Source organism: Equus quagga, chromosome 15 (assembly GCF_021613505.1).
Source record: "Equus quagga isolate Etosha38 chromosome 15, UCLA_HA_Equagga_1.0, whole genome shotgun sequence".
NCBI lineage: Eukaryota > Metazoa > Chordata > Mammalia > Perissodactyla > Equidae > Equus > Equus quagga.
The window spans coordinates 24,958,215-24,981,504 of record NC_060281.1 but is presented as its reverse complement, the minus strand read 5'-3'; the positions used below and the strand labels follow the sequence as shown (position 1 = coordinate 24,981,504).

General features: G+C 37.0%; 1 protein-coding gene across 3 annotated transcripts in view; it reads right to left on the bottom strand.

Moving 5' to 3' along the window:
* Window positions 1–23,290, bottom strand: part of KIF6 (kinesin family member 6) — a 375,031-nt gene that overhangs the window by 284,065 nt on the left and 67,676 nt on the right. For all 3 annotated transcript variants that reach the window (XM_046641148.1, XM_046641149.1, XM_046641150.1), the window contains 2 exons: window positions 7,207–7,354; window positions 2,401–2,510 (listed from right to left, as the gene is read on the bottom strand). In XM_046641148.1, the coding sequence (XP_046497104.1) occupies window positions 2,401–2,510; window positions 7,207–7,354 (258 nt within the window). The remainder of the gene's footprint in view (window positions 1–2,400; window positions 2,511–7,206; window positions 7,355–23,290) is intronic.

The window sequence follows — 23,290 nt, the reverse complement described above, 5'->3', positions numbered from 1 at the left end:
ATTATTAAATGGCAGGCATGCTGGGAAATGCAGAGACTTACAGTGAATTAAGGCATTGTCCTTGCTCTCAAGAGGCTTATGGCTCTTTTCTCAGAGGATGATAGAAAAATATCTAAATAACATTTCATTCTTTTGTGAAGGGGAGAAGAATCACCAAACTAGTCTTATCCTGTGAGGTCGCCAATCTTTGACATTGGAGGTTGGAAGGTTGTTAAATATTATATAATCCAATGCCTGGATTTTACACACAGAGAGAAACCCAGAAAAGTGGAAAAATTTATCTAAGATTGTAGGGTTGGACTAGAACCCAAATTTTCTGACTTCTAATCAAGTGCTCTTTCCTCTGTATTACACAACTTCTCTTAGAGTTCAATGGACTTTTCTCATTTATAGTTCTTCCCATAATGAGGCTGCATCTAATTACATCAATTAGACTCAGATTCATAGAGCTCATGCTGTTTTCCTTTACCTGTCATCTTCAAAAAGTCTACTTCATAGTGTCAATTTAACAGATATGTTTTTTAAAATATTAAGGACTACCTTTGGCCTAGGTGGTAGAGAGACTACCAACTCAAGAAGGGCATACTTCCTAGCTCTGAGGAATTTATTAGAAATGTAAACATCTAGTACAGTATTCTTACACACCAGTTATACATGCGAAACTCATCATCACCACCCAATCAGGTTTTCTAATGGAAATCTCATTTTTAGGTCAATCACTCCTTAATTCTCCAGGCCTGTGGTAAAATCTTGAACCTACTTTTGCTACTCTTGTGTGAAAGTGAGAGTATCTGGTTTTTAATCCTTGCTCTACCGTTAACCAATTAGTTCTGAAACCCTGGGCAAGTCATACCTCTCTGGGCTTACTCTTCTCAATTAGTAAAATGAGGAGAGCATCAACCTGCTGTGATTCACCTTCTTTTCAAATCCAAGCAAATCCAAGGTGCTAGGCACAATCAATTAATTTTCTTTCTTTTTTTTATTTTGCATATCTCTCAGATGTACCTCTCTTCATCCATGTTCATCATAGCCAAGCCCTTGCTTCCTGGATTATTGCTAAGCAGGCATCAAGCTCTTCAGTGCAGATGTGACTTGTAAAAGCAATTTTAAGTAAGATTTAGCCTAGAGGTATATAGGTTAGACTAGAGGCTAGAAAACTAATTAAGAAGGCTGTTAAAGCAAAGATCAATCTTACCTCGAAAACTGGTCTTTCAAGGCCCTCAAAAGCTGGCTCCAGTAGGCCTTTCTATTTTATTCCACATGAGTCCTCAATGCCTTTCTGACCACACCTTCATGTCCTTAATGTTGTTGTTCCCACCCTTCCTATGAGGAAAGTTTTACCTTTTTGTGAACTTAACTCCAAAAGTTTCTTCAGGACTAATTTCTTCCACGGAGTCAGTAATCTTTCCTTTTTCTTAATTCTTATACAAATATTTAGAGTACCAACAATAATTGTCTCTGAACTCCCTCTAATGAATATTGTTAGCATAAAAGAGATGATATATAAAAACTCTCAATCAACATTAATGGAAGAATGCATATAAGGTGATGTAAAGACTATAACATTTTCTTTATTATTTCTTTTTCTTTCCTTTGCAAATTAAAATAAGCAACTGGTTGCTGATCTTTTTGGTAGAGGATTAATACGTTTTATATTATATTTATTAATATTTTACAATTGTTTCAGAATATTTAATAAGAAGAATACTAAGACATATTTCCCTGGCTCTAGCAACTTCTGATATATGAAGATATCTGGACAAAAGTAAATGAATTGTTACCAATTGATATGTTTAATTTAGGCAGATCTTCAAACATGCAGTGAGTAATGTTATATAAATGCTGGCAGGGTAACTTATTCCACTAATAGATAAGCTCTGAAGACTCTATTTATATTTCAGTCATGAAACAATCAGTGCCAATCTGACCAAATGATTGTCAGTGTTAGTCTAATAATACTAAAGAAAAATTCGGGGAAAACTTAATGTTTTATTTTCTCTTTGAGTTTCTCTTATTGCTGCTTAAACCCTAATTTTAATACCTTCTTCAGAGAAAGGCCACAATTACAGGAGTGAAAGGGTTTCACACGGCAAGAGTAAAGTAGTGCTGCCACATCCCATCAATCCTCTCTGCACCCACTCTCCGAGAACATTCACTGCATTCTCCTGTAGCAATTCCAAGAGAGTTTCCCAAGAAATGAGTTTTAAGCAATTTTAGTTCCCATCACTACTGTCTGTTTGCCATAACTGGAAAAATATCCATTGTATTTCAAAAAGATTCTGTTATCCAGTATTTGTTAATTACGATTGAGACCAGAAACATACAAAGTTTCAAAGAAAACAACTGAAGAGAACATCTGAAAGTAATTTCCCCCCCATTCTTTGTTGTTCTGCTACTCACGGCAAGTCTTCCAAAGTGGAGGCTTCATGTCTTGGATCCAGTAGATCATAACCACATTCATTGTAGATTTCCAAATAGGAAATGTGTGTTGTATATATTTTGCCGCTGTCCTGATTGGAAAAGGGAAAGGCATTATTTAATGGCTATAAATAACGATTCAGCTTAGAGGAAGATGAACACATTTATCACTGTAGTTTCCTCTCAGTTTCTCTCCTCTCTCACTTTGTATGGTTTAAATTTTCAGTTCGTGACACTTTCAAGTTGCCAGTTACCATATGCATGAAGCTTTTCTTTTTAATGGCCAACACCCGTGATTACAAGCAACTTTAGTCTGTTGTTTTTTATTGTTCCACATTATACATAAAAAGTCAATATATACTTAAATGAGCCAACTTGGTTGCAGAACTGTATAATACACCATTTTTTACTTTCCAGACCAAAAAAATAAGGTTACTAAGAAAAAAATAAACTTACATTCTGTGAACAGCCTATTCATAAAAGAATACAGAATTATTACTTCAGTTTAAAAACTCCAGTAGCAAGAGTTTCCATCTTTAATCATAATTTTTTTTTTTACTTTGCTAATATTCAAATTTTCTGATGACATAAATAGATAACAGACATTAAATAGATAATGGAAAGTGAATTCTAGGGGACAGAAACAGTTCAGGTCAATCAGGTAACAGTCAGAGTGGACATCAGCAGTTCACTGCCTGTACCTTATCTGTTGGGTTAATTTTCTTGGCCCAGGTGGCAATTTAGAGATATTCGGCTCATGACAAGAGGAAAACATTTTCTTTGGAACACTACTAAAGTGCAATGACATAGGCACCAATGAAATTAGGATAAAAGTCAAGGTATTTGTTCCTAGTCTCAGTTCTGCCAACAGACTAAAAGGACCTACTCCTTTTGGCATGGAATGAAACTGAGTGTTTTCAGTGCTTGAGAAAATTCCAAGTTCAGTTTTCAATACAAAATATCAAATAATAGCACCCTCCTCTTATATCTCCCAAAATACAAATGCTTCCATTTCTGAAAATATTATCCTGCTTCTCATAAGAGGAGAATATATTAGTGTTTTGTGGCAAGAAGGTCAGAGTAGATACTCACAGAGAGGATTGCTTAGGATGACCTTCCTGATTGATTCTCACCCATATTTAAGACAACTCCTTTAAAAGGTATTATTCAGAGGGAGAGAGGACCAAGACATAGAGATGAGGGAGCGAATAGAGACCTGCAAATCCAAAGCTGGAATCTTAGTGCTACTAGCTATGAGCCCCTATCACGTGAGGCCTCAGTTTCCACACCCATTAAAGTGGGGAAGTTGGATGATGACTCCCTACGTGCTCTTCAGATTAAAATTAATATGGTTCTCTGGTCCTAAAATGGCTCAAACTATTCAAATAAAGATACTACCATTTCATAAAAACAAAACAGTACATGAAAAATTACGGCAACTCTCAGCCAGCACATGACTATAGTAAAACACTCAGGCCACAGCTGAAATTCCACATTCTGATAGTCTGTGGTGCCAGCATGGACTGAATCTCTACCAAGCAAATTTCTCCCATCCAAATGCTGGAAATCCTGCTGATGTGAGTGACTCTGGCTGCTCATCAAGACAAATGGTCTATCGATTACATTAGTATCCTAGTTTAGCAAAGGCATCATTTCAACATAATTCTTTGGGTTGAAGCTTGGCTTAGTGCAGGTGTCAGAAACTATAAATATGAGACAGACTCTGTGTGGGCTTCAGTCTAATCCAGTATTTCCTAAAATATTCCAGGAAATACTCACGGGGAAAAGGGATTCCATGGTCAACATATATACTGCTTTTCTCTGGAAAATTCTCAGAGAACATTAAAGGTTATGAAGGATGATTTAGCAACACCCTGAAATCTTGTTTAAAACAACATATTTCTAAAACTTACCCGAACATATCTGAAACACACCCTGGATTATGGATGGGATTTTAGCATACAGTTCTGAGCTCATCTTAGCATTACACACAAAAGTGGGTTTGAATCTGGATCTGCCATTTAAACTGAGTGATCTTACACTCTTCTCTTCAGTTGTTTAACTATTAAAATGGGGATAATTACCCTTAGATGGCAGAACTGCTGTGACAGAGAAATAGATTCTGTATTTAAAATCCTACCAAGAATGTATGGCCCATAACAGACACCAATAAATCATTGCTGTCGCTGTTATTATTGCTGTTGTTATTGATTTTTATTATTATTTCTAAAAGCCTCCAAATGGAGAATTCAGTATATGAATATAAAAGGAAAGGAAAAGAAAGACAAAAAAACCCAGCTAAATTGTATATTCGTCTGCAGTGGGGAAACTCTCTTCTTCCAGAAATTAGGAGAAATCATAAAAACTCAGGAAAATGGCAGGTCCCCTGTCCTGAGATGATAGGGATAATGCTTTGGCTCCTTTAGCTTCTGCATTTTCTGGGCTTTTATTGGAATACACACTTAAAATTCACTGAGCTATGTGGCAAGCTACCTTTCCTTATTACTCCTCTTTTAGTGTTTAGGATTGCCAGACTATAATGTAACACATATGTTTCCTGCAGACAGCCTTTTCTCTTGCCCCAAAACAAGTTTGAACCTCACAATACTCAAAAATAATAAGCAGTGATTTCTAAAATAAATGGAATCCATTTTCTTCTTTTAAAATCACTGAAAATGTGCTCCTATCACACTCACAGGCATTTTAGGACCCAGCATGGACTGTGCTCTTAGTTTATCTTGAAATACGTACTTTCCATAAGTAAGTCAAATGTTTCCTTTAAGAATTCTAGAGAGCTCCATGTGGCCTTTTAAAGCAATCAACTGGGGCATCTTTTGCATTTTTCAGCTATACAATGCGGACAATCTCCATGATGAACCTCAAGTTGCCTCTGACTTGTTTCACAGCAGTTCAGTTTGATCATAATAAATGTGTTGTGCCCCATTGTAGAAATCTGTCCATTTCGAAGAGTTGGCCCGGCTATAAATTGGTCCTATGGGCGCTCTCCAAGTCCAGGAAGTTATTTAGGATCATTCAGAATGAAACGGGGTTTAGGGCAATGTCAACGACAAACAGACATAAGACAATGAACCCAAAAGATGGGAGGTACTTGGGAGACATTTAGACTTTTAGAACTGTTTATTGGTAACTGTATTCGATAAATAAAATTTAGGTGAAATTTTAAAAGTGACAAATCTATTTCCTATTAGCAAGGGATTTGTTCATTCTGTTTAACTTAATCAGGAGAATTGGCTTCATTAGTTCTGAGTTTCAAAGAGTTCTTTGGAACTGGTCAGAAATCATTTGGCCATGTGCATATACACATATGGATATCAATGGCTGTAGTAACACTACCACGTATTGAGTGTCTACTATGTGCCAGGAAGTGCACAATATCTTTGAATACAGTATATTCAGCCTTCACGTGAATGCCACAAGCCTGAGACATTCAGTAAGCACCCCAAACCACATGCTGGAAGCAGTAGACTTTCTCGGAACAAGGTCAGCCTACACCAACCTCAATGATCTTTCCAAGACAACAAGCTTCCACATTAGGGCCACAGCAACAAAAACTACTACAAATTATATTCCCAGTTGTGAAATCTGGGAACAAACAAAACAACTAACGTCAGAAATAAATGCATAAGTGAAAAGAAGGGATTTGGATGCAACATAGACACTATACTCAACCTTTTCTCTTCCAAATTTTCTTGCATGGAGAGACGGCATGCCTGAGCTAATGAGAGATGAGCTGAACTAATGGGTAATTGCTACTTTATGGATGGAAATTAGAATTATGCAGATCTCAGTGATTTCTTCTCATCTTTCCAACTCAAAATGCAAACAGCAGACAGTTGAGAAATTTTGGAATGACTGGCCCACTGCCCTAGTTAGGACACTTGTTATACAGAATTAATACAACCAAGGAACTGTTGGAACTAATAGAGATGCTGGAGATCCTCTGGTACAATCCATTCCCTACTTTCACAGAGGGCAGGACAGAAACCCGGAGAAGTGAAAGGACTCATTGTAGAGAATTTGTTTAAACACAACCAACAAAATAAAGCCAGTCTGAGAGACAGAGGCAGTGTAAGTAATGGTAAAAAGCACAGAATTTGGCATCACACAGACCAGGAATGGACCTCCAGATCAGCTACTTATAAGGACCCAGAGAAAGATATTTAACCTGAGACTCAGTTTTCCCAACTATAAAATGAGGATAAGGATCTCTAACTTGTAGTTGTATTATATGTTGTATTAAATACTGATAAAGCAACAGACACTTGGAGCTACACAGTAAATGGTATATATAATATAGATGGGAATCTCTTCTTTATAATAATATGAATTGCAATAGGATTTTTACTCTGGTAAATTCCTCTGGGCATCTATTAAAAGTGTGAAAAAGGTACAGTAACATTATCCTATTCAGTGCTTTAGTAACTAAAATATAGGTCCATTTTGGTAAAAGGATATTCATGGGTTTCTTAATGAGAAACATAAGATATTAGTTGGCAAAATGTGCTATCTGTCCTTTTAACCTCCATGGGTGTATCAGAGGATCCCTTTGAACCTCTGCTGAAACAGCATCCCTTTAATGAGAAGCACCTTCTTAATTTCCACTTCTTCAGCAAAATCCCAAACTTTCCTTAAATGTAAAGGCCAGAGTTATTACACAATAGTACTTCCTCACTTACATACAATATAATAAAATGTCACAATAAATTTTCCACCTGCAGTAAATTTCTGCAGAATATTTCAAATTAAAAAGAAATTGAAGTTTCATACCTTTTGTAGTTGCTCAAAAATGTACGACAGTGTCCTTGGGATAATGCCTCTGTCACTGTAGCGCTCTGCGCCCCCCGTGATGGTGAATGTCTTACCGCTGCCTGTTTGCCCGTATGCAAAGATGGTGCCATTGTAACCCGCCAGGACACTACACAAAGAGATGGCGCACTTTCAGGATCAAAATGGCGGACTGCATTTGTATTAAGTGGCTCATATTCTAATAGCAACCTGATTTGACACTAACGAAAAGACATTCGTAGAAATAGCTACAGAAGTATTTATATATGTGAGTATCTAACTAGAAATTACTTATTTATCCAGGAGTTTCAGCACATCTCTAACAAAGGACCTGTAACTCAAATGGGGCGCACTGGTTTTAAATATTTTTCTATTTGAGTAAAATTTTTACTTTAGAATAGTTTTATATCTATAGAAAGGTTGTAAAGATAGTAAAGAGAGTTCACATAGACCCCACACCTAGTTTCCTCTATTGTTAATATCTTATGTCAGTATTGTACATTTCTTGCAGCTAATGAACCAATATTGATAGATTATTACAAACTTTATTCAAATTTCCTTCGTTTTTATCTAATGTCTTTTTCTTTTTTTCCCAGCTTTATTGAGATATAATTGACACATAACATATGTAAGTTTAAGGTAAAATGTGATGATTCGATACATATCTATATTGTGAAATGACCACAATAAGGTTTGTAAACACATCCATCACCTCACATAATTACCTTTTTTTTTGTGGTGATAACATTTAAGATTTACTCTCTTAACAACTTTCCAATACATAATACAGTACTGTTAATTACAGTCACCATGATGTACATTAGATCCCCAAAACTTATTCATCTTATAACTAGAAGTTTATACCCTTTGATCCACATCTCACCATTTCCCCCACACCCCAGCCCAAGATAACCACTATTCTACTCTATTTCTATGAGTTTGGTTTTTTTAGATTCCACATGTGAGAATATACAATATTTGTCTTTCTCTGTCTGACATTTCACTTAGCATAACGGTCTCAAAGTCCATCCAGGTTGTTGTAAAAGGTAGGATCCCCCTCTTTTTTATGGCTGAATAATATTCCATTATATTTACATACCACATCTTTACCATTCATCTATCAATGGACACTTAGGTTTTCCCATGCCTTGGCAGTTGTAAATACTACTGCAATGAACATGGGGATGCAGATATCTCTTTGAAACAGTGATTTCATTTCCTTCAGAAATATATATATACAGAAGTGGGATTGCTTGATCATATGGTAATTCTATTTCTTATTTTTTGAGGTACTTCCATACTGTTTTCTATAGCAACTGCCCCGATTTACATTCTCACCAACAGTGCACAAAGGTTCCCTTTTCTTCACATCTTCTACAACACTTGCTGTCTCTTGTGTTTTTGATAATAGCCATCCTAACAGGCACGAGGAGATATCTCATTGTGATTTTTATTAGCATTTCTCCGATGATTAGAGATCTTGAACATCTTTTCATGTGCTGCTGGTCAATGTATGTTTTCTTTGGAAAAATGTCTATTCATGTTCTCTGCCCACTTTTTAATCAAATTATTTGTTTTTTTGCTTTTGAGTTGTATGAGTTCCTTACATAGTTCAGATGTTAACCCCTTATCAGACAGACAGATTGCAAATATTTTGTCCCATTCCATAGGTTGTCTTTTCATTTTGTTGATTGCTTCTTTTGCTTTACAGAAGTTTTTTAGTTTAATGTAGTCCCATTTGTTTATTTTTGATTTTGTTGCTTGTTCTTTTGGTGTCAGATCCAAAAAATCATTGCTAAGACCAATGTCAAGGAGCTTTATCCCTATGTTTTCTTCTAGGAATTTCATAGTTTCAGGTCTTAAATTTAAGTCTTTAATCCATTGCAAGTTAATTTTTGTGAGTGGTGTAAGAATAGGTCCTAATTCATTCTTTTGTATGTGAATATCCAGTTTTCCCAAAACTGATTGAAGAGATTCTTGGCTCACTTGTCAAATATTAGTTGACTGTATATGTGTGTGTTTATTTCTGGGCTCTTGATTCTTTTCCATTAGTGTATATGTCTGTTTTGTTTGCTTATTTGTTTGTTTTTTATCTTGTGTCTTTTGCTTTAAGCTGGTATAAATGTTTTTTGGAGAAAAGTAGGACTTTTTAAAAAAGTTTATTGAGGTATAATTGACATATAGCATTATATTGGTTTCAGGTGTACAACATAATGATTTGATATTTGTATGCATTGGAAAATGTTTACCAGAGTAAGTCTAGTTACCATCTGTTACCATACAAAGTTAACTTTCAGGATTTACTCTCTTAGCAACTTCCAATTATGCTCTACAATATTATTGATTAATGGCATCATGCTGTACATTACAACCCCTTGATTTATTTATTTTATAATTGGAAGTTGTACCTCTTGACCCGCTGCACACATTTCACTCACTCCAGAACACTGCTTGCCTCTGGCAACCACCTTTCTGGTCTCTGTATTCAGGATTTTTATTTTGTTTTGTTTCTTCATTTGTTTTGTTTCTTTTTTAGATTTCAAATATAGTGAAATCATACAGTATTTGTCTTTCTCTGTCTCACTTACTTTGCTTAGCATAATTCCTCAAGGTCCATCCATTTTGTCACAAATGGCAAGATTGCATTCTTTTTTATGGCTGAGTAGTATTTCATTGTGTGTGTGTACGTATATATATATATATATACGTACACACACACACCAAATCTTCTTTATCCGTTCATCCACTGATGGACACTTAGGTTGTTTCCATATATGAACATAGGGGTGCATATCTTTTTAAATTAGTGTTTTTGTTTTCTTCAGGTAAATACCCAGGAGTGGAACTGGTAAATCATATGGTAGCTCTATTTTCACTTTTTAAAGAACCTCCATACTGTTTTCCATCATAGCTGCATCCATTTACATTCCCACCAACAGTGCACCAGGGTCCCCTTTTTTCCATAGTCTCACTAACCCTTGTTATTTCTTGTCTTTTTGATAATAGCCATTCTAAAAGGTGCAAGGTGATATCTCATTGTGGTTTTGATTTGTATTTCTCTGATGATTAGTGATGTTGAGCACATTTTCATGTGCCCATTGGCCATCTGTATGTCTTCTCTGGAAAAATGTCTATTCAGGCCCTCTGCCCATTTTTTATTCATATTGGGTTTTTTTGGCTTTTGAGTTTTATGAATTCTTTATATATTTTTTATTTCAATCCCTTATCAGATACATGATTTGCAAATATTTTGTCCCATTTCATAGGTTGTCTTTCCATTATGTTAATGGTTTTCTTTGCTGTGCAAAAGCTCTTAGTTTTATGTAGTCCCACTTGTTTATTTTTGCTTTTGGAGTTAGATACAAAAATTCATCACCAAGTCTGATGTCAAGTAGCCTACTGCCTATGTTTTCTTCTAGAAGTTTCATGGTTTCAGGTCTTACATTCAAGTCTTTAATCCACTTTGAGTTAACTTTTGTGTATAGTACAAAATAGTGATCCAGTTTCCTTTTTTAGCATGTGGCTTCCCAGTTATTCCAATGCCATTTATTAAAGAGACTGTCCTTTCCCCATGTACATTCTTGCCTCCTTTCTCATAAATTAATTGACCATACACACGTGGGTTTATTTTGGGGTTCTTTATTCTGTTCCATTATTCTTTGTGTCTGTTTTTATGTCAAAATCTTTTGTTTTGATTACCATAGCTTTGTAATATAGTTTGAAATCAGGAAGTGTTGATGCTTCCAGATTTGTTCTTCTTTCTTAATATTGCTTTGACTATTTAGGTTCTTTTGTGGTTGCATATAAATTTTAGGATTCTTTGCTCTATTTTTGTCAAAAATGTCAGTGGAACCTTGATAGGTATTGCATTGAATCTGTATATTGCTTTGGGTAATATAGACATTTTAGCAATATTAATTCTGCCAATCCATGAGCACTGAAATCTCCTTCAATTTCTTTCATCAATAACTTACAGTTTTCAGTGTACAGGTCTTTCACTCTCTTGGTTAAATTTATTCCTTGGTATTTAATTCTTTTTGATGCAACTGTAAATAGGAATGTTTTCTTAATTTCTCTTTCTGATAGTTTGTTGTTAGGGTATAGAAATGCAACTTATTTTTTTATATGGATTTTGTACTCTGCAAATTTACCAAATTCATTTGTTAGTCCTAACAGTTTTGTGGTGGAGTCTTTAGGATTTTCTATATGAAAAATCATGTCATCTGCAAATAGTGACAGTTTTACTTCCTTCTTTCCAATTTGGATGCCTTTTAGGTCTTTTTCTGGTGTAATTGCCCTGGCAAAAAATTCCAGTACTCTGTTGAATGAAAGCGGGGAGAGCGGGCATCCTTGTCTTTTTCTGATCTTAGAGGAAAAGCTTTCAGCTTTTCACTATTGAGTATGATGTTAACTGTGGGCTTGCAATATATGGCCTTTATTATGTTAAGGTGTGTTCCCTCTAAACTCACTTTGTTAAGAGTTTTTATCATAAATGGATATTGAAGTTTGTCAAATGCTTTTTCTGCATCCATTGAGATGATCATATGATTTTTATCTTTCATTTTGTAAATGTGGTGTATCACGATTGATTTGTGGATATTGAACCAGCCTCGCGTCACTGTAATAAATCCCACTTGATCATGGTGTATGATCCTTTATATTGCTGAATTTGGTTTGCTAATATTTGTTGAGGATTTTGCACCTATGATCATCAGGGACATTGGACTGTAATTTTCTTTTTCTGTGATGTCCTTGTCTGGTTTTGGTATCAGGGTAAAATGAGTTTGGAAGCATTCCCTCCTCTATCAGGGTAAAATGAGTTTGGAAGCATTCCCTCCTCTTCAATTTTCTGGAAGAGTTTGAGAAGGATAGGTATTAAATCTTCTTTGAATGTTTGGTAGAATTCACCAGAGAAGCTATCTGGTCCTGGACTTTTGTTTTTTGAGAGGTTTTTGATTTCTGATTCAATTTCCTTGTTAATAATTGGTCTGTTCAGATTTTTTATTTCTTCATGATTCAGTCTTGGAAGACTGTATGATTCAAAGAATTTATCCATTTCTTCTATATTGTCTAATTTCTTGGCATATGATTGTTCATAGTGGTCTCTTATGATCCTTTATATTTCTGTAGTATCAGTTGTAATTTCTCCTCTTTCATTTCTCATTTTATTTATTTGCACTCTCTCTCTTTTTTCCTTTGTGAATCTAGATAAAAATTTGTCAATTTTGTTTATCTTTTCAAAGAAACAGCTCTTAGTTTCATTGATCTTTTCTATTGTCTTTTTAGTCTGTCATTTATTTCCACTCTGATTTTATTATTTCCTTCCTTATGCTAAATTTAGGCTTTATTTTTTTCTAGTTCCTTTAGGTATAAAATTAGATTATTTATTTGATATTTTTCTTGTTCTTCAGTTAGGGCTGTATTTCTAAGAACTTCTCTTTTAGAACGCATTTGTTGCATCCCATAGATTTTGGTATGTCGTATTTTCATTTTCATTCCTCTCAAGGTATTTTTAAATTTATTTGTCGAGTCAATCGTTGTTCAGTAGCATGTTAGTTAATCTCCACATAGTTGTGATTTTTCCAGTTTTCTTCTTGTAATTGATTTCTGGTTTCATGCCATTGTAGCTGGAAAAGATGTTTGGCATGATTCCAGTCTTCTTAAATTTATTGAGACTAGTTTTCTGGCCTAACATTGATCAATCCTGGAGAATGTTCCATGCTAACTTGAGAAGAATGTGTATTCTGATGCTTTCGGATAGAACGTTCTGTATATGACTATTAAGTCCATCTGATTTCTAATGTGCCACTTAAGTTTGATGTTTCTTCATTGATTTTCTGTCTGGATGATCTATCCATGAATATAAATGGGGTGTTAAAGTCCTCTGCTATTATTGCATTGTTGCCAATTTCTCCCTTTTGGTCTGTTAACATTTGCTTTATATATTTTGCTCCTATGCTGTGTGCATGTATATTTATAAATGCCATATCTTCTTGTTGGATTGACCCCTTTATCATTGTGTAATATCCTTTCTTGTCTTTTATTACAATCTTTGTTTTAAAGTTTATTTTGTCTAATTTGAGTATAGCTACACTAGTTTCTTTTCTATTCTATTTGCATGGAATATCTTTTTCTATTTCTTCAGTCTGAATCTGTGTGTGTACTTAGAACTGAAGTGAGTCTTTTGTAGGCAGCACATAGATGAGTCTTGCTTTTTTTATCCATTCAGCCACCCTACGTCTTTTGATTGGAGAATTTAGTCCATTTACATTTAAAGTAATTATTGATAGGCATGTACTTATTGCCATTTTGTTAATTGTTTGCTGGCTGTTTCTGTAGTTCCTCTCTGTTCCTTTCTTTTCTTGCTCTATTCCTGTGTGATTTGATGACTTTCTTCAGTGTTATGTCTAGATTCCCTTCTCATTTTCTTTTGTGTATCTACTACAGGTTTTTGTTTTTTGGTTACTGTGAGGTTCTCATATAATATCCTATGTATATAACTGTCTATTTTAAGTTGATAGCAATTTAAATTTGAACTCATTCTAAAATTCTATATTTTTTGCTGCCCCTTCCACATTTTATATTTTTGATGTCATGTTTTACATCTTTTTGTTTATGTATCCCTTAACTACTTATTGTAGTTTTAATTTTACTAATTTTGTCTTTTAACCTTCATACTAGCTTTATAACTGATAAATTCACTCCCTTTACTATATATTTACCTTTACCAGTGAAATTTTTACTCTCATATATTTTCTTGTTATTAATTAGTGCCTTTTCTTTTCAGCTTAAAGAAGTCCCTTTAACATTTCTTGTAAGGTCAGTTTAACAGTGATGAACTCCTTTAGGTTTTGCTTCTCTGGAAAACTCTTTATCTCTCCTTCAATTCTGAATGATAACCTTGCAGGGTAAAGTATTACTGCTCGGAAGTTTTTTCTTTTCAGCATTTGAATATATCATGCCACTCTCCTCTGGCTTGCAAAGTTTCTGCTGAAAAATCTGCTTGTTGTCTCATGGGGGTTTCCTTGTATGTAACAAGATGTTTTCCCTTGCTGTTTTTAAGATTCTCTCTTCTCCTTAACTCTTGACATTTTAATTATGACAAATAAAAATGGCAAGCAATAGGATATATTGGAGAATATGAGGAAGCCATTGGTATAAACCTAATTCAGCCTGACCTTGTCTTTCCAAAAGGGCCTGACCCTGGCTGTTGAGCATGCGTTGTATATCTGCTTTAGATATTCCCTATGGCAAGAACAAAGGCCCTTGAGACAAAGGTGGAACTTCCCTCCCCCTCCCAACGTTGGCATTCCCTTAAGGATTAAGCATCTTTCCTTAGGTTAGGAACTGATTGCTGTGCTCACCTGTGACCACCCGGCTTGAGACAATAGGCTTGCCTCCTGCTACGCCCTCTGAGATAGCAGACCCACTACTTGCTGTGTCCATCAAGTGCTGTGCCAACAGGGCAATCTTGTGACTACTGTGGGAGGGACATTTCAATCATATGTGAAACGTCCTGTATGGGGGTATATAACCACTCTGCATACCTCACTTCCTTGGTGCCCTTTCTTCCTTCAGGAAGAAAGGCCCTGGGCCATGGTCCTCAGATTTCGATCAGAATAAACTCACCCAAATTTTCATTTATAGATTGGTTATGGATTATTTTCGTCGACAATTATAATGTGTCTTGGTGTGGATCTCTTTGGGTTCATCTTGTTTGGAACTTTCTGGACTTCCTGGACCTGGATGTCTGTTTCCTTCCCCAAGTTAGGAAAGTTTTCAGCCCTGATTTCTTCAAATAAGTTTCTGCCCCTTTCTCTCTCTCTCTTCTGCTTCTGCGACCCCTATAATGCAAATGTTGTTCTGCTTGATGTTGTCCCATAGGTCCATTAAGCTATCTTCACTTCTTTAAATTCTTTTTTATTTTTTGCTGCTCTGCTTAAGTGAGTTCCATTGCTCTTGTCTTCCAGATCACTGATCTGTTTCTCTGCTTCATCTGTTCTGCTGTTGAACCCCTCCAGTGTATTTTTCAGATCAGTTATTGTATTTTTCTGTGACTTCATTTTGGTACTTTCTCATATTATCTCTTTGTTGAAGTTCTCACTGTGTTCATCCGTTCTTCTCCAAAGTTCGGTGAGCATCTTTATGACCATTACTTTGAACTCTTTATTAGGTAGATTACTTATCTCTGTTTCATTAAGGTCTTTTTCTGAGGTTTGATCTTGTTCTTTTGTTTAAAACATGTTCCTTTGTTTCTTTCTTTTGCTTGAGTCTCTGTGTTTCTGTGTTAGGCAAAACAGCTACCTCTCCCACTCTTGAAGGAGTAGCCTTGTGTAGGTGATGAACCTTGTCATTCAACCTTGCCCTAGCTCTTCATTATCTCCTGGTTTATTCTCAATAGGCCCCCATTGTTGAGGATGTGCCAAGACTTGTCAGTGTTCCAGGGGAGGGATCTCATTTAGCACCTACTTTCAGACTGGTTGGAAGCCAGATTCTCAGGCAGCTGCTTTTAAAGTATGCAAATATATACAGTCCTGTGGGGTTGCAATTGTAAACCCAGCTGGCTTCCAGACAGAAGATCTGGAGATGTCCTCTGGGCAACAGTTGAAAACATCAGGGCTTCAGCAAAGCAAGCAAAGGAAAATGCCTTGACTGTGCACACCTGCTGGCTTCAGAAATGCAGCAAGAGAGCACCTTGTCTGCACATGCCTGCCAGCTTTAACATGGGAGTGGGAAAATGCCATGACTGCTCATGTCAGCCAGCCTTAGCCAGGAAGCAAGGGAGTGCTGCAACTGCACATGCCTGCTGGCTTCAGCAAAGCTGTGGAATAGTGCCATGACTGCTCATCCCTGCTGGCCTTAGCAAGGCAGCAATAGGGTACCACCTTCACACATGCCTGCCTGGGCTAACTGGTAGAAGGAGACTGCAAAAATGGCATCTGCCTCCATCTCTGAGAGAGTCCCAACTGTCACTTACCGCTCCAGTAGATGCTTTAACATTAGAAAATGAATCTGCTTCACATATAGTCTAGGCACTTTTCAAACTGCTGCTCATGCATTGCGTCCTGAGGAGAGTGAGACTGCACATGAGCCCTTTAAAAGGAGAATCTCAGTTCCCTGCAGCCCTTTGGGTCTTTTGGATGTAAGCCCTCTTGGTTTTCTTAGCAGACATTTTGGGGGCTTGTCTCTCTGATGCAGGTCCCAAGGCTTGTTGTGCTTGATGTGGGACACAAACCCCTCACTCCTCTGGGAGAAGCTCCATACTTCTGTGATCCCTCCCTACTGTGTGGGGTGTTTAGCAAGACCACATCTCTGCCTCTCCTACTCCTCTTGATGTGGTCCTTTTATCCTCTCTTGTAGGGGAGCAGCTCAGCTAGTTTTCAGAGGGAATTTTTCCGTATGTAGCTGTAGATTTGGTGTGTTCATTGGGAGGAGTTAAGTTCAGGCATAGCTTTATGGGGATTCCCTTATTGTGAGGATTCGTTTTTCTTGCTGCTTATTTAAAATTCTCTCTTTGTCTTTGATTTTAGATAGTTTTATTTTAACATGTCTTAAAAAAGATCATTTTGGTTTGAAATTTGGGGGTGGCCATTGGCTTCATGAACACAGATATCCAGCTCTCTCCCAAGATTTGAGAATTCTCAGCCATCATTTCTTTAAATAAATTTTCTGCCATTTTTTCCTCTCTCTTCTCCTTCTGGGACTTTAATAATGAGTAGATGTTTCTTTTGATGGTATCCTATAATTCACGTAGGTTTTCTTCACTCTTTTTCATTCTTTTTTCATTTTGCTCCTCTAACTGCATGATTTCAAATGACTTGTTTTCTAGTTAAATAATTCTTTCTTCTGCTTGGTCAAGTCTGCTATTGAAGCTTTCTAATGAATCTTCAATTCAGTCATTGTATTCTTGGACTCTAGGATTTGTTTGTTTTTTTAAAAATGTTTTTTATTTATTTGTTGAACTTCTCATTTTGTTCATGCATTGTTTTCCTAATTTCATTTAGTTGTCTATCTTTGTTTTCTTGTATTTCACTGAATTTCTTTAAAAGGATTATTCTGAACGCTTTGTCAGACAGTCCATAGATCTCCATTTCTTTAGGGTCAGTCACCAGAACTTTATTAGTTTCCTCTGGTGGCATCATGCCTGCATGAATGGACCTGGATCCTAGGTCCACAGAGGCTGACCAGGGGCTGGGGACTACTGGGGACTGGGGTGGGCCTGGCATCTTGGTCCACAGGGACTGGTCTGGTGCTGGGACAAGCTGGGAGCCAGGTTTCACAAGAACTGGCCTGCAGGCTGGGACCACAGGGACCAGCCTGAAAGTTAGATCTGCAGGGGCTAGTGTGGCACTAGGACAGGCCAGGAGCCTGAGATCATGAGACCTGGCCTCAAGGCTAGGGCCATAGGGACTGGCCTGGCATTGGGGTGGACTGGCCATGTGGGTATGTGGGAGCCTGCTAGGAGCCTGGGGCTACAGGAGCTGCCCTGGACCATGAGAGTTGGAAAATACCAGGGTGGGCTGGGATCCATCCTGGGTTTGCTAGAGTCTACTGGGAGCCTGGTGTCAAGAGAGCCACCTGGGGCCATGGGAGTAGGTGGGTGCTGGGGTGGGCCAGGGGCCTGGATTTGTGACAATGTACCAGAAGCCTGGTGCTGTGAAGCTGCCTGGTGCCATGGAAGCCACCTCGGGCTGTGGAAGCTGCCTGGGGCCACTGGAGCCAGCTGGTGCCAGGGTGGTCCAATGTCCATGTCCACAGTAGAGTCAGGTGTTCATTTCCTTCTCTGCCCATGGGGAGGGTGTCTCTCTCCACTCTGGGTTTCCCAGGCTTAGGGGAGGGGTAATGAGGTAACATGAATCTATCTGTCCTACCCTCTTCAATGTGTCTTTTCTTTTTTTCTGTGCTTCACCTAGGTGTAATTCCTCACCTTGAATCTCTAGCTCTCGTGAAGTTATTTTTGTGCATGGACAGTTACTCAAATTGATGTTTCTGAGAGGAGACAGGTGCTAGAAATTCCTGTACCACCATTTTGCTGATGTCATTCTCCTAATTAAATATTTTCTTCATCTTTAGTATTTTGAGCTTGCGTCTGACAATATGCTGAAGAAAAATGTCCTGGGAAACATCTGTATTTCGGAAAGCTGCAAAACAGACACTTGGTACCACATGTGGTGAATACTCACAATGGTAGTCACCTTCTAGAACACCACGTACACACTGTTTGCCACTATGTACCTTGTAATGTAATTCCCTAATTTAATATCCAGCACCAGCTGCAAATCCTCTAGGAATTTCCCTCCTCAATTTTCTTGGAGTGACTTTTTGGCAGAAGATGCTGGTCTGTATATGCTCTTCGGCTCTGCAAAGCTGCTTTTGATTGGACGGTAATCTTAAGAACCCTGGGTCTTCTCAGCCTTAGTGGACCACCACCTATAATATAGGCTTTTAACAATATGCATGGCGTGAGTCAGACTTTCACAAGTGACTTTTTTCTCTACACCATACAGAAAAGCAAACTATTGCAGCTTTACTTTATTTTTTTGTTACAAGCGGCTCCTTAATCTCTGAGATGTTTTCATCCAGCAGCAATGAAGATGTCAGTTCACCGTACCCACACTGTGAATGAATTTTTGATAGATGGCTCCTCTGAGAATCACCCATCATTGTTCACACTGGGATTCCTGCTCCAATACTTCTGCCAAGATACTGTCTGCAATTCTCTCTCTGTTTCATTATGGTTTTGTGCCCGCTTGTTGTGTCATGCCCCCTCAAAACACAGGTTTTGCCTACAGTTTATTTGAAGTGATCAGTTGAATCCTAAGCATCTCATGCAACTATTAAACTAAGAATAATACCTTCAGCCACAACTCAATGCATCTTCTGCTATGTAGGCAGAAGGTGGTTTTGGTGCTTACACACTTAAGGACTCAGTACAGGAAGTGAGCAAAAAGCTATTGCTGCTGCATGGTTCAACTTTTCACTTTTGAGACGCTTAATAATTTTTTCCATGTGTCTTCACATGGATTTGGTATATTTACCTGGATGATTATAGACTCTTTCTGCTCAACAGAATTTGTCACCAATGATATAGCAATATCGCATTAGCAATATCATGCAGCTATACGATATTTCTTGGCCATAAATGTTCTAAGTAAATGAAGTCTATGACTTTAACTATCAAACCTTAAACATTATTTGATTTTTCAGAGAAAATTTTCTAAAATATATTAGTCGTTCCCTGTCTTGAAAAGCAAAGTCTACAGAGCACAAATGAGCATTTTCATTTCAACGTAGCAACGGCCAATGAAAAGTGAATACTGTAGCATGCTACATTGGCACCTGCTGAATGCTACGTCTACCTTTTTTTTACTTAAATCTTCTTTCTTGCTTCCACTTGTCCTAGTATCACTTCCTCTAATGTGTGCTCCCTCTCCCCTTTCTGCAATGGGATAGAAAACCAGATGGCAAAGCTTCATAGAATGCTGTATAAAATGTAAAAGTATGTAGGCTCCACCTGTATGTTCTCTATGGCTATTTATTTATTACATTGCTATAGTAAAATATTAAATAAAGGAATGGGCAAAATTTGTCTCCAGTTCCTTTCTGGAAGCCCCAGAGCCTCCTCATCCCAACTCAACCTGTGCCCCATCTCCTTTGGGCACTGGGCAATTTCATATGCTTCTGGTCTCATCTGTCTGAATGGAAAATAGTAATTAAAAATAAAGAAAAAGAAATGGGGGAGTAAATCCACTTCTCCACAAGAACAATGAGAACAGTGGTAAAAATTTTGAAAATCAATTTTTTTAGAAGCCTGAAAGTTATCCAAAGGCTCACAACTATCCAAGGAGTGCTTGCTCAAAAAAAAAAACAAAACTGGCTGAATCTCAGTAAAAACAGTGAGCTTTTGGCATTTTAACTTGACTATTCCCACTCCCTTCTCCCCAGCTCCATGGTAGCTTTGAAAAACAACAGTCTTGCAACCACAGTAACTGTGAAAACCAGGAGACCAGCAACCACTGGAGGGGGCAGTACAGATTTGGAGCTCCCCAGAAAGCCCAAAGAACTGTGCTTCTCTGACCCATCTGGCAGCTTCCTGGAAAAGCCCACTCACAGTACATGTCTTTGCTTGACCTGATTCAGAGTTCACTCAGTGCAAACAGCCCCATTATGTTTGTTGGAAAAAGTCAGTGACATGTGTTTAATATCACAGTTGCCTTAGGCTGCAATACCTGTGAGGCAAATAAGAGGGTGAACAAAAGCTTACAATAACAATCTGTGGAATGATATGCCTATAGGGGCTTTGAAAAGTTATGACATATTCTTGGGACTCTAGAAGGCCACACACATGTTCAGGGAAAACCTGAGAAGGTCCTTATATCTCATTCTGGCTGACCTTGAGTCTCTGTACAAGCACAAAGTGGAGGCTAAGGGAGAGTTATAAACTTCCAGAGCATTGTAGGGGTGCTCCAACACACATGCAGAGCCCTTCATCAAAGGCTTGGAGAGTGACTGGTTCAAAGCACTCAAGGAAATCTGTGCCCTATTGTTAGCTAATCACTAAGCTAGCTGAGCAGGGTTTTCAGAGGCTGCATGCAACTTTACTGAAAAAAAAAGACAAAAATTATTTTTAAAAAACAAACAAAATAGAAATTCTAGAGTTGAAAAGTAAGATAACCAAAATTTAAAAACTCACTACAACATATGAGTTGGTAGAGGAAAGAATCAATGAACTTCAAAATAAGTCAATTGAGATAAGCCAGTCTGAGGAACAGAAATTGAAAAGAATGAAGAAAAATGAACAGAGACCTCAGCGATCAACATGTGCATAACAGGAGTCCCAGATGGAGAGGGGAGAAATATTTAAAGAAATAATGGCCCCAAACTTCCAAAATTTGAAAGAAAGATTAATTTGGATATCTTTCTTTGCAAAAATTGACAAGCTTATCTTAAAATTTACAATTGAAGTTACAAATTAACTATCAGCTGTAATAAACAAGTTCAGCAAGGCTGCGGAGTACAAGACTTAATGTTGTTAAAATGACAATACCCCCCAAACTGATCTACAGATTCATGTAATCTCTATCAAAATCCAAGCTGGCTTCTTCGTAGAAATTGACCAGTGTATCCTAAAATTTATGAGAACTCAAGGGACCCAGAATAGCCAAAGCAATCTTGAAAAACAACAAAAGTGGAGGACACTCTTCTCAATTCAAAACCTACTACAAAGTTACAGTAATCAAGACAGTGGGATACTGACATAAGGACAAACATAAGGATCAAAGGAATAGAATTGAAAGTCCAGAGATAGACCCTTACATTTATGATCAGTTGATTTTGGACAAGGGTGCCAAGACCATTCAATGGAGGAAAAAATAGTCTTTTCAACAAATGATGCTTGGACAACTGGATATTCTCATGCAAAAGAATGAAGCAGGACGTCTACCTCATACCATGTATAAAAATTAACTCAAAATCGATCAGAGACCTAATCTAAGAGCTAAAAATAAAAGACTCTTGGAAGAAAACGTTAGAGTAAATCTTCACGACCTTGCGTTAGGCAATGGTTTCTTAGGTATGACATCAAAAGCACAGCAGCCAAAGGAAAAAAATAGATAAACCAGACTCAAAATTAAAAACTTTCGTGTTTCAAAGCACACCACCAAGAAAGTGAAAAGGCAACGCACAGAATGGAAAAAAAATGTTTGAAAATCATATAACTGACAAGAGATTTGTCATAATCTCTATAACCCATAAAATATGAAGAACTCTTATGACAAATAAAATGAAGACTGAATTTAAAAGTGGGCAAAAGATTAGAATGACATCTCTCTAAAGAAAATACACAAATAGACAATAAGCACATGAAAAGATGCTCAACATCAGTAGTTATTAGGGAAATGCAAATCAAAACCACAATGAGATACCACTTCATCCTCACTAGGGTGGCTAAAATAAAAAAGACAGACAATTACAAGCATTGATGAGGATGTGAAAAATTAGAAGCCTCGTACATTGTTAGTGGGAATGTAAAATGGTGCAGCTGCTTTGAAAAACAGTTTTGTAGTTCCTGAAAATATAAACCTAGAGTTACTATAGGACCCAGCAATTTCACTCCTAGGTATATGCCCAGAAGACTGGAAAACATGCCCACACAAAAATTTGTAATAAATGTTCATAGCAGCATTATTCATAATGCCCCAAAAGTGAAAACAACTAAATGCCCATCAACTGATGAGTGGATAAACAAAATGTGCCGTATCCATACCATGGGATCTTATTTGGCAATGGAAAGGAATAAAATACTGATACATGCTACAATACGCATAAACCTTGGAAACACTATATTAAGTGAAAGAAGCCAGTCACAAAAGTTCATATATTCTATGATCCCATGTATATGAAACGTCAAGTATGATAATCTGTAGAGAGAGAAAGTAGATTAGGGGTTGCCAGAGCTAGGAGTAAGGGGAAATGGGGAGTGAATGCTAACGGGTACGGTATGAGGCTTCTTTTTGGGGTGACGAAAATGTCCTAAAATTAGATAATGGTGATTGATGATTGCACTAAAAATTACTAAATTGTATACTTTAAAGTGAATTTTTGGGTATGTGAATAATATCTCAACAAAGCTGTTATAACAAAAAAAAGTAAAGAAGAATTCATTCTCAGCTGTTAGTAATTAGATGTTTTTTTAAAATCTAAGTAGCAGTATTTTTAAAAGACAGAAAGAAGAAATAGTAGTTAATAAAAGGAATGAAAAGCCAACGATGAATCAGCAATGAGCAATGGGATGGACATTTTTGGTTAGAAATATTTCTGAACTTCCTAAAATCAACAACGCTGGCTATTATGTAATCCATTCCAGCTAGAGACAGTCCTGATATGTAAATAAATCAATGCTTGATAAACCCAGAGTTTGATGATCAGATGAAGTCTCCAGTGTAGAAATTCTCTCCTTCCTTTTGCAAAATTCATTTTTCCCTAGAAATTTAAATTGTGAAGCTATTTTGTCATTTCTAATCTTTTAATATTTGCATGAATAAAACAACAACAAAAAAGCTTCTAC